Here is a 16998-nt window from a genome sequence, read left to right as displayed (position 1 = left end):
TGATTGACAAGGAGGAATATAAAACTACTTGATATTCCTTCAAAAAAGACATTGTATCTCTTTGCTCCAAGCCTTTTCACTGGCTTCCCCTCTTGCTTCACATGCTCTCCCCCTTCATCTCTGCCTCTTGGCTTCCCTGTCTTCATTCAAGTAACAGTTAAAATCCCACCATCTACAGGAAGCCTTTCCCTTCTCTCCATTGATTACTTCCTATTTGTCCTATTTATAGCTTGTTTGTACATAGTTTCACATGTTGTGTCTCTGAATTAAATGTGAGCTCGTTGAAAGCAGGATGTTTTACCTTTCTTTGTATCTCCAGCACTTGGCACAGTCTTATGGATGACATTATTTGTTAGGAAGTATTTTTTCTCTCTATCAGTGCAAAATCTCTCTCTTTCTCTCTCTCTTTTTCTCTCTCTCTCTTTTTCTCTTTCATCTTTCACCTACTAAGTAAAACAAGTTTAATCCATTTTTCATGTGACAGACAGCCTTTCAAATAATTGAAAACATCTGTTGTATCCCTCCCAACTCTGTTCTCCAGGCTAAAACATTCTCAGTTCTGTTATCTGAAACTTATGGCATGATCTCTAGGCCCTTCACCTTACTAGTGGCACTTCTCTGATTGCTGTCCAGCATATCAGTGCCTTTCCTATAATGTCCCTAGAACTGAACATAGTTCTGGTCTAACCAGGGCAGAAGACAGGAGGATTATCAGTTCCCTAATTCTGTATACTTTGCACCTCTTTGGTGTATATTTCAAACTGGGTGTCACATAGGAATTTCAAACTAAGTATGACCAAAAGAGGTTCACCATCCTAGTCTCATCCCAGACCCACCACATACTCAATCAGTTGCCAAATCATTAATACCTTCATAACATTTCTCTCCTCTACACAGTCCACACCCATCTTCAAGCCCACATCGCCTCTGGGCTAGACTATTGCAATAACTTCCTAACTGGTCCCCCTGCCTGAAGTATCTCCCCATTCCAGTTCGTCTGCTGCATAACTGCCAGAGCGATTTTCCTATAGCACAGGATTGATTATATCACCTCTTTGTCAATAAGCTGCAGTGACTATTCCTTACCTTCAGAATCAAATATACTGTCCTCCATTTGACATTTAAAGTTCTTCCCAACCTGGCCACATTCTACTTTTCCAGCCTTCTTACACATTACTCCCCACTCCACACCCTAAGGTCCAGCTATATTATCCTTCTTGTTATTTCACATACATGACACTACATCTCTCATCTTCCATATCTTGGATTTTCCTCATTTCACGAATGCTCTCTTTCCTCACTTGTAATCTCTTGGAATACCTAGTTTCTTTCAAGACTCAGCTCAAGTCATCTTAGTCATGAGACTTTTTTTTTAGTCTCTCAACTGCTAGTACCTTATTTTCCTTCCTTACAAGCTTACCTTTTGTCTGTTTTGTATGTACTTTTTATGTCTATACATGCTTATATTGTCTCCCCTGTTAGAATGTAAGGTCCTTGAGAAGAGAGACCATTTCTTTTTTTTCTTCATTATTTCTTAGATTTCTAGCACTCTGTCTTGCACATCATAGGCACTTATAAATACTTTGTTGATAACAGCTTAAGACTGCATTAGCTTTGTTGAGTACCATGTAACATTACTGACTCCTTTTGATCTTGCGTTCTATTAGATCTTTTTTTAAAAAATGAAATCCTATTAAGCTACATAAACACTCATATTTTGCTTACTAATATTAATTTCATTTTATAGATCAGGAGACTAAGGTATGGAGCAGTTAAATGAATTTCCTGGGGTCACAGAGTGTCTGAGGCAGGATTCAAACTCAAATCTTGCTCACTCCAAGTCTTTAATGCTATCCAGTGTGCCACAGTGTTTCCTCACAGGAGTCAGTGGTGATATGTCAGCCAAAAAAAAAAACAAAACCAAAAACTGATGTGTTTTTGAGTTGCCTGAAGAAAAAGCATAGTTTCTAGGAATAAGAAGGTGATAATCTTGCTTTACTCTACTGTGATTAAATCACATATGGAGTATTGTGTTTAGCTTTGAGTAAAAGTTGCACAAAGGCAAATTTGAAGAAAAGAAAAACTTAAAATTTGGGCATTAGTAGTTTGTTCTCATTGAAGTGTTGTTCAAGCTGATGTTGGATGACATCTTACTGAGTGTGTTGTGGTGATTTATTTCCCACATATGAGTTGCTCTATATGGTCACTGAGGTTCCTTCAAACTCTAAAATTTTGTTATTCTGTGTGAAGTATGGGAAAATGAAGAGCTAATTAAGGAGGAGGAAGATGAGGCTGGGAGGAAAGTGTTTATGTTAAGGAGAAGACATTTATGATATCTTTTTCTTATTTTTAAAACTGAAGTGAATGTCAAGATAGCAAACAAACCATCAGGTACTATTGTAAGGTTTTCTCTTGTGAAAGACTACAAAATGTATTGGTATATTCATAACATTTTGTCATGTGAGAACATAGTGGCACTGAGACTAGGACTAGGGACAAAATTTATTTTTATTATAAAAATGGTGATAATTACTAAGTGGCTTGTTAATTAAAGGTTTCTCATACTACTGAGGAATTTGTCATAACATTGGGTTCTATATGTTAGCGTATAACATCAATTTGTCACCTAAAACTCTAATAGTTTTACTATATAATGTTAAAATTAAAGTTGGAGTCTTAATGTTACAGCATTGTTAAAAGAATTATCAGTTATAGCTGAACTGATTTGAATAGTACAAAGCAATTTAGAATAGCATGAGTTTACTATTCGGTTTTAGTCTTAAGAGAGATACAAATTTTGTTGTGTGGTTGTGTGTCATTTTTAGTTGTATCTAGTTCTTTATGACCCCATTTGGGGTTTTCTTGGCAGAGATACTGGAGTGGTTTGCCATTTCCTTCTCCAGCTCATTTTACAGATGAGGAAACTGAGGTAAACCAAGTTAAGTGACCTGCCCACAGTCACACAGCTAGTAAGTGCCTGAGACCAGATTTGAACTCAGGAAGATGAATTTTCCCTGACTTCAGGACACACCTTGTTGCCTGATAGATACAAATTAGTGTATTTTAAAAGGTTTGGTGGCATATAGAGTGTTTCTCTTTCCTACCTCCTTTCATTTATTTTAGAGATACTTTATAGTTCTTCACCCCCCCTCCCCTTTCTTATAAATGGATAGATGGATGGATGGATAGATGGACAGATGGATGGATAGACATGAATGGACAGACGGACATAATGAATAAATAAACAAGCAAGTAAATAAACAAATGAAAAGATGTTTTTCCTGTTGGAAATACAGCAGCCAAGCTGCCCTGAACTAGTGGTACCACCTGGTGGCCATCATAGGGAACTATCTGACTTACTCTTGACTGTCAATCCATCTCACATGCTAAATTCTTTCTTTTCTGCATCTACTTAAAGTGTAGTTCATCCAACTTGGATAATCTCTCGGGCTACATTCATATGACTCTTCGTTCTCCTTAATTAAATGCGCTAGCCAAACATTCCTTACTTGTCTTGCTTTTGCTGACCTTCTCCATTTGCAGTGCTAAGATTATTTTTCACTTATTTATTACTAACTTTTCTGCCTTGTTTAATTACTATTACTATTTTTCATCTTATATGTAACATAGATGCTATATTTGTGTTTAACATGCATTTGTGTGCTAGTCTGAAAAATCTAATTACTGACATTGTTTCTGTGGAAATATGTCTTCAGAGTTTAAAAGAAAAACTCATTGACTTACAATATATTTTTGAGATATAATCCATAAATCAGAACTGACTGTAAATATATTCTTCTTTGTCCATAATTCCTAGTTGTCCACTTTGGACCTGTGATAAGTGGAATATTTAAGTTTTAAAATTTGAGCTTATATCCCTTTTCTCTTTTTTCTGCTTTCCTTTCATCTGCCCTTCGATGATGATGTAGGGCATTTAGTACAGTAAACTGTTGAGTGTTAGTGAGCAGGCTTGGCAAGTTTTGTGCACTGTGTGCATTAATGAAGAAACTTTCAGAGCACTAAGACGTGGTTACTAGAGATGCAAACCTATATTTGGAAAGAGAGGGAATCCTAAATGTAAACAATACTTTTATTGGTAGTTCCATCTTCTTTCCTCTCTCTGTTTCTTAACAGCACGCTGGTATTAATACCTTCACTAATATACTCTGCATGTTAATTCCTTATTCTTTCTCTTAAAATGGCACTTAGTAGGAAGGTAACTTTTAGGATAAAAGAAAAGAAACATTCTAAATTACATTTAATTTTTGGTTTAGTGGAAAGAGCACTGAATTGGATGTCAGTTAGATTCTTGTACCTAGCTATGTCTGTTAGGATAATGACTTGTGTACTTAAATTTCCTGGACCTCAGATTCCTCATCTCTTAAAAAAGGGATTTGGACTAGGTGACTTTAATAATATTATAGTGCCTGAAGCTCTGTAAAGTGTTTCATGGATATTCTTTCATTTGATCCTCCTAATGACCTATGCTAATATTATTCCCATTTTACAGATGGGAAAATCAAGGCCAAGAGGTTAAGTGATTTACACAGGATCACATAACTCAGTACATGTCTGAAGCAGGATTATTTTGTAATCTCTTATTTCTTTACAACGTTGTGTCAGTTATTCAGTGAATAAGAGAGAAAATGGCAAAGATTAATGAAAGTGGGGGAAGGTGATGGTAGACCACTAGGTAATTACTTGAATTCTTTTTTTTCCTGTGTAGAGTGAAAATGCCAAAAATAAAGGAGACATTATGAATAAATATGATCAAGCTTTTCCTTTTTTTCTCTTAGTTCTTATTAAAATTTTAATTCTTTTTTTCTTCTTGAACTTTGAAGTTAAAACATGAAGAGTCATATTGGCTATTGAATGAACTATATTTTTATTAAACCATATGGTTTTCTAATATGTATGTCTATTTACATTAATTTTTAGTGCCCATAATGTTTAGAGAGTTAAAATAAATGGGAACTTACATAACTGTTCTTGAATGTTGTTCGTGTTTAAGTAGAGAACAATTTAAGTAGAGTTAAGTACACTCTGGGATTTTTTAGCACTGCAAAATTCTGTATACAGTCAGGCCTTTTAAGCTTAATAGCTAAAACCTTCTGTTCATGATGAGCAACAACCATATCTTACTATTCTTTGTTTTATAGCCCCAAGATGGTACCTTTCATACAGGCTAATGAAAGACCAAGGAGCAGCGAGATACCTGTTTGTTGAATGAATTAATTCCTTACAGCATTATGCATATGACAGGTGCTCAATAAATATTTGTTAAAAGAAGACATGAATGAAAGTAAAAATTTGAGAATGACTAGGGAAAAATCCATTTGAAAACAAACCTCCAGTTTTATCATCTGTTTACATTTGTGTGAATAATGTGAAACAATATTGTTAAGGCAGAAGGTATCATATACGCAGTTATATTTAATGGTTATTCAAATAGTATAATTTACCTTTGAGATACTTTCACAGCTCCAGAAAAAAAGTTTCAAGTAGGAAAATTAAAGCATTTTAATGAGATTCGCATTTAACTTGAAAGAATGACTTATTTCTTTATCCTATATAGCCACAGAATTTCACTTTAAAGATCATTGTTATTAATATTAAATAAAATTTTATATATTTTGTTTTTTATTTCACTTAAAAGTTTACCTGTATTTTTATGATTCTCTGAATGTTTTCTGAAAACAAGACTGTGAATGGAGGAAAACTTTTTATAAAATGCACAATTGTCTCCTAGTAGTAAAAGAAACAATTACTTATCAAACTTATTAATCATTAATTAAAGTCCAAGTCCCTCATCTTGGAGCAATTGAAAACTGCTTTATGTAAACATGTAAGGTTTAAGCAAGCTAAAATGAAAATTTAGTTTGTGATGTTATATGAATAATTTTTCATATGATCTAATTTGTGTCTTCTAATTTATAAAAGAATTGGCTCTTAAGCACATCAGTTTGCTCTCCTTAAGTTTTGAGGAGCTAAAATCAATAAAATTTTTGAAATACCAAAAAAACTTCACCTTAGTTCTCAGTATTAATTCAGAAATACTAATATGAGTTGTTATGATACAAAGTATAATTTCTAATAAACAAAGCCTTACTTATAAAAAAAAGTGAAGAAAATCTAATGTGTGCTTTTGTATAATCTTGATTTTTATCTTATTTGTCTTTTTAGTAATTTGTACTGTTTCTTCATGTTCTTAGGAAAAATTAGTAAAGTTACATCAAAATCTCATTTATAGTTACCATTTTTGTATAAATCAGTGTATGGGTTCATGTTATTATGCAATAAACTTATCCTCTCCACTTGCTTTTGCTCTCATTTCTCTTTTCAGTTCATTTTTATTAATATTTGATTTCATCATTGATCTTTGATTTTTTTTTCCTCAAAATGTCCTCCCCTTTAGTCTCTTCTATTATGAAAATGTATGTTCTTTCCCTCTCAATTATTTATGCATTTATAAACAACCTTCAGGTATTAGTATTTTGCACAAAAAACAAAATTTCTTTAAATAGTAATATTTGATGTTACCACTACTATAATTCCTCATTCAAGACAAGTAATTTTAAATGATTATTTTAGTTCATACACAATTAAAGAATATCATCAAAACTGGAATGATTTGGTGCTACAGGCCAAGATAATTTTATTTTAAGATCTTAGTCAGACATGCAGATATTTATTGTTAAAGACAAAATGAAATAATTTTAATTGTGGTACTTCTTCCTGATCCACAAAGAAAACCTACTAAAACAAAGTATTGCAATTGTTTTTTATTATAGGGAGAAAAAAATGAAAATTCAAGATATTAAAAATAATATTAAAGAAGCTATAGAGGTAAGTACACACAATCTTTTTTTTTATTTAAACAATGCTCTGTAATTGATTGTTTACTAAAATGTTTGTTTTATCTGTTTTCAGACAATAGTGACAGCAATGGGAAATTTGGCACCTCCAGTTGAGCTAGCCAATCCAGAGAATCAGTTTCGAATTGACTACATTTTAAACTTAGCTAATCAGATAGACTTTGACTTCCCACCAGTAAGTAAAGCTTTTATTTAATCTATGCCAGAACTTCCATTGGTTACTTTACTTGAGGGTGTTTTTTTTTTTTTAAATGTATAGTTATATAATATATTGTGTTAAGTACTGGACCTATGATTTTATTGATACAAGGAACTCCCAAGAAAGGAAATTTCTTTTACCAATAGAAATTGGCACCTTCTCTGAAACTTAGAGTCTCTTAGCTCACTGAGATGTTAAGTGATTTGCCCAATATGACATAGCCAGTATGTCTCCTAAGCTCAGTTTGAACCTAGGTCTTCCTGGTTCTAAGGCCAGCTTACTAGTTACTTTAAAGTCTAGACAATCAACAAAATAATAACTCAAGTTCTGATTTGTAGCATTTTCTGATATCTGAGGTATAAATAATCACACTAAAATTTAACAGTTGGCTCTGGAAACTGGGTTTAAATTGGCTCTAGCACACGCCTGGCCCAACTCTCTAAGACTAGTATGCTATTAAAGGGTTACAATTTATGTCAGTGGAGGAAATGTCCACACCAAAGAAATCATAGGTCCCTGTGATATCTTTGATGGGTAGTCTCAATGTAAAGGCTGGCACTACTTCAATGGATCTATGATTTTAGTGATACAGGTATTCTCTCCAATAGAGCAGAATACAACCCAGTCAGGCCATTTCATTTCTTACAACTCTTACTCATATCATCCCACAAATCTTTGGGGGAGGGGAGATGAAGGAAGGGCTCCCAATATTCAGCCTTTAGCTGAAGTTGATATTTTCAGTTTTTATTAAAATTCTTACATTCTGGCCTCTTTCTTTTATATCTAGCATAAATTTTGATCTGGTTGGATATTAATTTGTTGTGCTTGTTTACAAAGCCAGCCCTATAAATGGTTATGTGATACATAAAGATGCCAGCTCCATCTTGCCACCAATGTCACTAACTGGCTGAGATATCAATTAGCATCAATGGTGGGGACCTGAAGGAAAATGAGCAGGTGGTTCTCCTTCTCTCTGCTTAGCTGATTCAGTATAAGAAGCGGGTCCTGGGCATTGTCTTAAGAATATGAAAGATACATAGCTGCTCCAGAAACACCAGAACAACACAACGAACTTTACCAGTCTTCAAATGGGTACTTAGTGTTACCCTTCAGACATTGTGATGGAGTGAATTGGTTTGTACCTGAGTCCTGGGCTTCCCCAAACGAGACAGTGACCCCAGTGTGATTGCCAGCAGGCAACTTTATCTATATTAGAAATCTTTTAAAAATTACCATTCCAAATGCTTTCTACATAGTAAGACCTTAATAGTTTGTTGAATTGAAATCAAAATGCTCCTATCTTGAAGCTAGGATTTTGTGGAACTAAAGAGTTACACCAGATGACAAAAGGGTGAAAAGAGATCAAAGGCCTCTGTGTTTAATATGAGGTTGATTAACAGAGTAAAAATAACCCCTGCCAATGATAAAAATATGGATCAGCAGAATTATGTTTAGACCATACAAACTATATTCATAACACCTATGACTTAATAATTTATACATATGATTACAAGAGCATGGGATCTAAAATGACTCAGACCATATACAATCAGTATCATAGTACAGTATGGCTAGCTTTCGAGTTGAAAGAGGCCTTGGAGATCATCTGATCTAACCCCCTCATTTTACAAATGAGGTAAATGAGACCTAAGGAGGGTAAATGACTTGCTCAAGGTTACACATGTAGTAAATAATAGAGCTGGAATTCAATCCCATGATTCCAAATCCAAAACTTTTTTTTTCTTTACTGCCTAGTCATTAAAATGAACCACTTCTAAGTTAAATCATTATGAAAATTTACAAAAAATTAGAAAAAATTCTCCCAAGGGTTACTTGATGTTCAGTTGAAGACTTCAGATCTCATAAATTTGAGTGTCACAATGAGAGAGTAGAACTTTTAGTAGAGGCATCAAGATTATCATCCTTGTAAAGTTGTTCTAATTGAAAAAGGCAAAGAAGACAAACTTACACTGATGAATTTGCCTTTAGAGTCTTCTTGTTCCTATGAGATGCCAGAGCAAGACTTTTATTAGGGTGGGGCACATAGACTGACTTTGAGTATGAAGAGATGTTTAGATTTCACAAATTCTACAATATTCCACAAATCAGTAGGAACAGAAAATGAGCAGCTTTATTAAATATTTTCCCAAAAAAATCATTTATGTACATATCCATGTATTTTGTTATTAGCAAAAGAATGAGAAGGACATTTTATGGTTTAAACTATTAAGTGATGCAAAGATCTGTTTAATTATTAGCACTCCTTTTTGGATGTAGTTTGGATTGTATATAGTCAGGTATGATTGCTTACTAGATACAACTCTTACTATAAATGCTGAATATAATGTAGCTTTTAGGATGAGTTGATTTTACAAGTCATTTTTCCTTAGTTCAGTATCCACTATTATACCTATAGTGAGTACCTGTGTCTGGAGAATATAAAACAATTGATTGACAGTTACAGAATCCTTATTAGGTGTTTATGAAATATGAACTTAACTTTAATGACCTGTGATTTCAATACTGTAGACAGTTCATAACTTTAATGAATGAATGAAAAAATATTAAGCCAATCACTGTACTATTGGGGTTATACATAGAAAAGTCAGTCCTTGTTTTCTCAGAGCTCACATTCTAATAGAGGAGATAACACAGGATTCAACTAAAGGGCTGCTGGAAAGACTCAATGATCCTTAGGATGGTGGTAAGGCAGATGATAATGCATCTTATTTAGTATTTATTTTAATTGATAAAACTATATAGATTATTTTAAAAAAAACATTTGATAGTGCCAAGAACTTTGATGGCAAAAAGTTTCCAAGTCTTAAGTAACAAAGACATAGGCTACAGTACCTGCAGAGAGAGTTGCCAGGTCAGTTTTCTGTAGGGATTGCGAGCACCCTGGGGAATAACTACAGGACTGACTGAAAGTAGGACCAGTGGCTTGGGAACATCACTATTCCTTGGGCTTTTGAGCACAAGGTCCCAGGCTACCTCAACAGGAGTACTAAAAGGAAGATGATAGTCAAAATCATGGTAGTGTTTTGGTTCACCTGGCATGGCATATTTCTCCCTTGAAACAGACATCTTGGGCTTGTAGCTAGACTGGCTCGCCTGCCATCAGTGTCAGTTGGCAGTTGGTATTGTCAAAGGATACTGCTGGAGATCACAATTAATCTAGGACTTAGTAGGTTTTTGAGAGTTCCTATGTCATAAAAATTCACAGCCAAACTGATGATGAACTTCTCCCAACTTAGTTAGGCTGGTCCTCCATTGATGGACTCATTTGTCACTGGGCCCACACAGAGAAAAAGGCAAAAAACTATTATTAGAGATGTCCAGTTAGAGGTAAATCTGGGAACATCAAAAAAATTGATATATTCTGTACATTTAGATTTCTATAATGTATTTATAGTTATTTTGTGTACTTTTTTTTTTTACACTTTGTCTTGAGAAGCAATCTGTGTCTGAAAATGTATTTTTGAAGGGTTTTCCCTTATTTAGTTGCTAAATTTCTACCCTCTAAATCTTTCTCATAGAGAAGTGGGGCCTAGATGTCTCAATTGACAACTATTTCAGTTTCTAGTTGAACTGAAATACATTCTGACCCATTCTCAGTATTTTGATATATTTTCCCTTATTTCCTTTTAGAATATAGTTTAAACAAGACTTCTTTTCCCTAACTGTTTTGGAACCACTTATAATTTCATTTAAAATATAGTAGCTCTCTGTACTTAATGATAAAGTATTTGTGTTACATATGTGGTCATTGAAATATATTCAGTACACACAAGTTTATATTTTTGTGAATTGTAAGCTCATTAAAAATCATTCAAAGATCTTTACATCATTTAGGTTATGGTATGATTTAAACCTCCACTTAAGTATGGAAATGTTTATAATTTCATGGCTGATTAAAAATTAGGATAGCTGTCATTTTATTTGCCCTTTTGAGTATGAATTATGATTTTTATTAAATTTTATTTTTTCTATTATCAAGCATTTATTTTTCTCCCTTCTACTTTGCCTTATACTGAAAACAAAAATGAAAACCTTGTAACAAATAAACATAGTTGAGTAAAATGAATTCCCACGTTGATTATGTTCAAAATTGTGTCTCATTCTGCATGTTAATCCATGACTTGTTAGAAGGTGGGTAGCTTCTTCATCATCTATTCTCTGGAATCATGGTTGATTATTTACTTCATTACATTTTAACCGTAATTGTAAATTAATAAATTGAAAATATTTCTCTACCTAAGCTTACTATTACTGACTACTTGCAGCCTTATCGTGAAATTCCTTGAAGGTAAAAAGTGCCGAGTGATGATAAAATTAAAAAACCATGACACCAAAATGATACTGTGTACCCAGATATTAATTTTTGCTCCTTTGATTAATAGTACAGTGCTGAAACTACTCCTCCTTTTTCTAATGTCTTTAAAGAAAACTCTTCTTAAGTTATTTTACAGAATCAAGTTACTTTGTTTAAAATACGTTCCATTACAGTAAATTTCATTTTGTAAGCCTTACTTTTAGGGTCCTGATTTTAGTTAGTTGCTATTTTAACATATATACCCAAATACTCAGATAATTACTAACACTTGTTTTAATTTAGGCCTCTAAGAACCTGTTCCTTTAATATTTAGGTATCTATTTTGGGGATACAGATTTTGAATGAATTCTGAAGAAGGGAAATAGTCACAGTAATTTAGTTTCATTCTAATTTATAGCCCAAAGTAGTTTCAGAACTTAGCATTAATCAGTCGCTATTTTTCAGATAAAATGTGAAGTTAAGATGTGTTTTCATTTTAGTAAATTGGAATTTTAGTTTATCAAGAGAACTCAGTTTTCCCAGTATGGTACCTTAATCTTTTTGTGGATTGTAGCATTCAATCTTAAAGGGACTTCATTTATTTTCTTAGAGTATAGTACAGTTGCCAGAAGTAACAACACCTGTGACCTAGCACCAATATGTGGGAAAGCACCATTCCTTCCTCTTCCTCTTTTATTTGCCTGCTCCCTTGCCTGGCAGTTGCTGCCACCCCCAGGATCCCATGGCCAATACACGCCTATCCTGTGTCATGTCTACTCACTGGGGTAGTTTTTCTTCTGCTGCTACCTGGTCTAGGGACCTGGGGGGAGAGGAGGACTGAGTGGGATGGAATAGCAAAATAGCAAAAGCAGTGCACATGCTGTACCTACTTCCAAAACCTATAGCAAACAGTCCCTAATATTTATACTCCTCTACCCTTCCTTTTCACAATGTTCTCTGGAACTTACCTCCAGTATTAAACTCTCCTTCACCCTATATTTCTTCTTACACAAGTCTAAGTTTCTTCTTGAAGATATCACATCTTTTGACATCCTCTTTAGGCTAGCTATACCTTCACATCCCCTAAATGGTATACTGGGTAAGAGCAGGGCCAGTGGACCTGGTTTCAAATTTTCTCTCCGATGCTTATTGCCTATATTACTCAGTCAAGTCATTTAGCATCCTATTTGCTTCATTTGTAAAAATGAGGGTTAGACTGGGTAGGTTCTGGGGCACCTTCTATCTCTAGACCTGTGGTGCTATGAGCCTTCATCAAACCTTAGGCTCCCTCTATCCCCCAAACTCATTACCCCAAGTGCCAGAGTTCCTAGTTGCAACTCTGCTTGGTACCTATTCTTTTGAAAGCCCAGGTTTCTATTCAGGAATATGTATTGTTTACTGTGATGAGGCTAGGGATACTACCTACTTGATTAAGGTCCCAGTTTCTCATTTTTTCCATTGTAGCTGTTTCCTTCTGTCTCTCCATGAGTAGCTGAAGCTATAGAATCTTAGAAAATTCTATAAAGAATAAAGGAAATGTACTTAGACCTGATTGTAATTTCTTTGCATCAACACATAAAGCCAGGTTATTTTCTTCTATCTGCTTTGGATAATCTGAGTATTCTCAAATTTCTACTATTTCTATGAGATCTTCCCAACTAATGATTTCTGTGTCTCTTTCCATTCCTACTCCTGCCCTTTTCAGGATTAAAATGAGACAGCCTACAAATGCTATCCTAGTAGTTCTGTCTTTCTTTGCTTGTTAGTTGCTGCTTGAAGTGCTCCGGATAGGCAGCACATCTAGAGTGAAACAGTCTGATGCAGCATTGAGGAATATTGCTTACAACCACTGCTTGCCACCTTCGTATTTCAGCTGCCCTGGCTTCCTTAGTGTTAAGATACTTATACATATGACTCCTTAATAAATACTATTTAATTACATTCCAGATCACTATTCATCTGTATATGTCAACATGAATAAGATACTTTAAAACATAAAACTCAGTGCTTAAGTTTGAATTTAGAAGCTAAGATATTTGTAAACTCCCAAAGTGCTTTAACTTCTAAATCTATATCAAAAACATATTTGATAAATTAATAATCATTTTCATAGAAATAAGATTTCATTAGCAGAAAAAATAAAATACCTTTTTTTTCTGCTGTAATGAAGCCATTCTCCTTAAAACTGTGTAACCATTACCCAAATAAGAAATGTTTACAATGAGATGAGGGAAACCTGCTCTGCATTTAGATACTGCATTTACTACTTATTAAATAGTTTCTTAAGTCTAGTGATCTAGATTAAAAAGACAGTGTAACAAGAAACATACTTCTCTCTCTCGGTCCCCCCAAATGGCTACTATGTAACTCCAGCTTAGAATTCCCCATATGTGTGTGAGAAGGTGACCTCTTTCATCATGACTTCTAGCAAAAGAAAACAAATTTGTGGCCACCCATTAAGCTGTGGTACTATCTGATAGTAAATTATACCTTGTATGTACACTCCCTTTGCTTTAATAAATAAACCCTTTCATTTGGAGTGCAGGTAGGCACAGAATAGAATCTAGAGGGAAAAAAGGTTAATGTTTTCCTTGGTCCATATTTACTATTCCCCCTTACTCTTTTGTTTAGGTAGCAGGACAAATGAACAGATGCTTTATCTACATGAAGGAGAAAAGGTGTTTTTCTCCCTTTATCATACAAATATGTACAATCTATAAGCTCATTTATGTGAACACAGTTGGATTCATCAACAATGTGTTTTCATTCTTCCCATTTTGATATTTATGGTTTTGTGTTTTATTCAGGGACCTTATATTTGACAACTAGAGTTTTGTCCCTAAATAATGTTTGTTATTTTTCTTATTAAATTATCTTCCTTGTGAAATAGTATAAAAGATATTGATTTCTATATCAAAAGTGGGAAATGAGAATATTTAGGAAAATGTGTTTAGTATTTTGTATAAGTAGATATCATATTTTAATTTTCTCAAAAGGGACATATTTTTGTAATAGCTAAGGACTTCTCATCAATAAATTAATGAATCTTTTCATGGTACATTAAACACTGTATTTCCAGTAAACTCAAGCTTTATATAAAATAAATTATTTCAATATGAGGGGATTTTACTCTACCACTGTGAGTAAAATATTTTAAAATTGTATTTCTAGTTATATTTTGAAGATTTGCTTCCTTAATCCTTCCCACCTAAACAACACCTTTTTATGTTAACAAGCTTTACTTCATATGTTAAATATGACATAGAAATGTTAGTTTTTTTCTAGTTAGCAAAACATGTTAAACTTCTACCATTTTAGAATATTAAGGAATGCCAATCCAAAATGCTCATTTGAGTTGTCTAATTAGAAGATATTTAATGGAATACAAAAAAAAATTTTTTTTAATTTTAAAATCTAAGTAATTCTAAAATCAGCATTTTACTTTTGCAAACAAAATTATAGGTCAGTAATAAGATAAAGTAATGTGTGGAGAAATTTGGGTTTGATGAGCCTCTTAAAAAGTCTGTGTGCTCCTAATTTGGTATAAATGTATATGACTGATGTGACTTTGTAGCTGTGGCAGAGAATTGTTGGTTTGTGGTTTTTGCGAAAAAAAGAAAGAAAGAAAAGAAATCAGCAAATAGCTATTCTTGCTCAGTTCATGTTAGTTTGCATTGGTTCTTGCTTCTTTTGTTATTCTTTGGTTATCTTTCTTCCCAGATAATTTTCCCAAGTTTAGATTATATCCTTCAGTTTCCATGTATAAATACATCACAATAAATCTGTTCTTGAAACAGTTGTATAAAAGGAACGTCTGTAGAAGGAACTATGTTTTAAATCCTCTGAATAGAGCTAGATTTTTAAAGAAATTTTGTTGTAAATTATTTTGCAAAGAAAATTAAGAATTTGTATGTTCAGGAAACCTGGATTTTAAATTAATCTGGTATGATTAAATTAGCACACTAGTAACCAGAACTTGTCATTGCTATAGTCAGATGGAAATAACCTCTAACTTTTTTGAAATCATAGAAGCTAAGAGATCTAAGGGATCTCAGAAGAGTCAAGCGCAAACTATACTTGAACACCCTCACCCCTCCACACATACATACACACACATATACTTGCACACATAACATACCCAACTAAGAGTCATCCAGCTTTTGTTTAAAGACCTGCAGTGAGGAGGAACCAAAGTGCTTAATAAATACCTATCAATTGATTAATTAAATTTTCTTCTTGGCAACTTCTTTCCATTGTTACTTATTCTGCCCTAAGGGTCCAAGGACTAATCCCTCATCTTGGTAGTAGCTCTTTAAGTGATTGAAGATAGCTATCACATTTTTTTTCCCTAAGTCATCTTTTCTCCAAGATGTGGTTCTGGAGTTTTAAGGGCTAGAAATGTGAGTTTGGAAGTTATTTGTACATGATGATAACTGAAGCTATGGAATCAACTGAGATTGTGGGAATCATTGGAATCAACTTAGAATATAGAGAGAAGAAAAGATCAAGTATAGACCTAACTTAAAATGTGAGGAAAGGATGAGGAGCCAAGAAAGGAACAATTAGAGAAGAGGAGAACCAGAAAACAAGATGTCTCAGAACCCAAAGGAGGAGCTAGTATCCAAGAAGTGATGAAAATAATGTCAAATGCAGCATAAAAATCAAGGAGAAAGAAGATTGAAAAAAGAATTAATTGATTTGTCTATCAGGAAGTTATCTGGTGACTTTTGAAAAAGAAGTTTTAATAGATTAGTGGGGACAGAAGTCAAATTAAAATGGGCTAACAAGAGTGGATGGTGAGAAAGTAAAGGAACAGCAATCAGGTCATTTTCAAGAAATCTGACAATTATGCAGAGAAGAATGATGAGAGTAGCTAGATGGGGGGTAATGGAGCCAGGAGGAGCCTTTTTTTATATACAATTGGACAGATGAGCATATTTCCGTAGATGAGCAGTTATCAAATTATTTTGGTCTCAAGACCCATTAAGAGTATTCTTAAAAATTATTTAGGACCCATCAAAGAGTTTTTGTTTATGTGGGTTATAGCTATTGATATTTACTGTATTAGAAATTAAAAAATATTATTATGAAAATAGTTTTGAACTTGCAGACCCCCTGACATTTTCTGAGGAACCTCCAGGGGTCCCCAGACCACATTTTGAGAACCATTGGTATAGAGTAAGGCACCAGTGGAGAAGGAAAAAATACAAATTCATGATAGAGAGGGAATGTTTGTTGGAGCAGGGTCCTCAAGGAGATAAGAAGGTATAGATTCAAGGATGAGGAGTGAAGGGAATATCCTTAACTAGCATTAAAGGATATTGATCTGAAAGAAATTTTGAAGATCATCAGTACACTTAATCATTTTATGGTTGAGGAAACTGAGGCCCAGAGAGGTAAAGTGAATTACCCATAATAACAAGGAATAGGAGCGGTTTTCTCTATGATGAGAAGAGAAAGTAGGTTACAATACTTATAAGTTTTAAAGTGTTGAAATACTAGGGTGTTTGGGAATTTCTGTTAGCCTGAAATATCCTTTTTTGATATTTGTCTTCCCTTAACTTCTGTGACACTATCTCTCTGATATTGTTTTTCTTCTTTGCTGGCTC

At 33.8% G+C, this 16998-nt stretch overlaps 1 protein-coding gene across 1 annotated transcript in view; it reads left to right on the top strand.

Moving 5' to 3' along the window:
- GNAS (GNAS complex locus) overlaps window positions 1–16998 on the top strand; it is a 166113-nt gene that overhangs the window by 66639 nt on the left and 82476 nt on the right. Inside the window, exons 4-5 of the mRNA XM_027850574.1 lie at window positions 6792–6846; window positions 6931–7050. Coding sequence (XP_027706375.1) covers window positions 6792–6846; window positions 6931–7050 — 175 coding nt within the window. The remainder of the gene's footprint in view (window positions 1–6791; window positions 6847–6930; window positions 7051–16998) is intronic.

The sequence above is a fragment of the Vombatus ursinus genome, unplaced genomic scaffold, assembly GCF_900497805.2.
Source record: "Vombatus ursinus unplaced genomic scaffold, bare-nosed wombat genome assembly UNPS02000580.1, whole genome shotgun sequence".
Taxonomy (NCBI): Eukaryota; Metazoa; Chordata; class Mammalia; order Diprotodontia; family Vombatidae; genus Vombatus; species Vombatus ursinus.
This window is presented reverse-complemented; position numbering and strand designations above follow the sequence as displayed.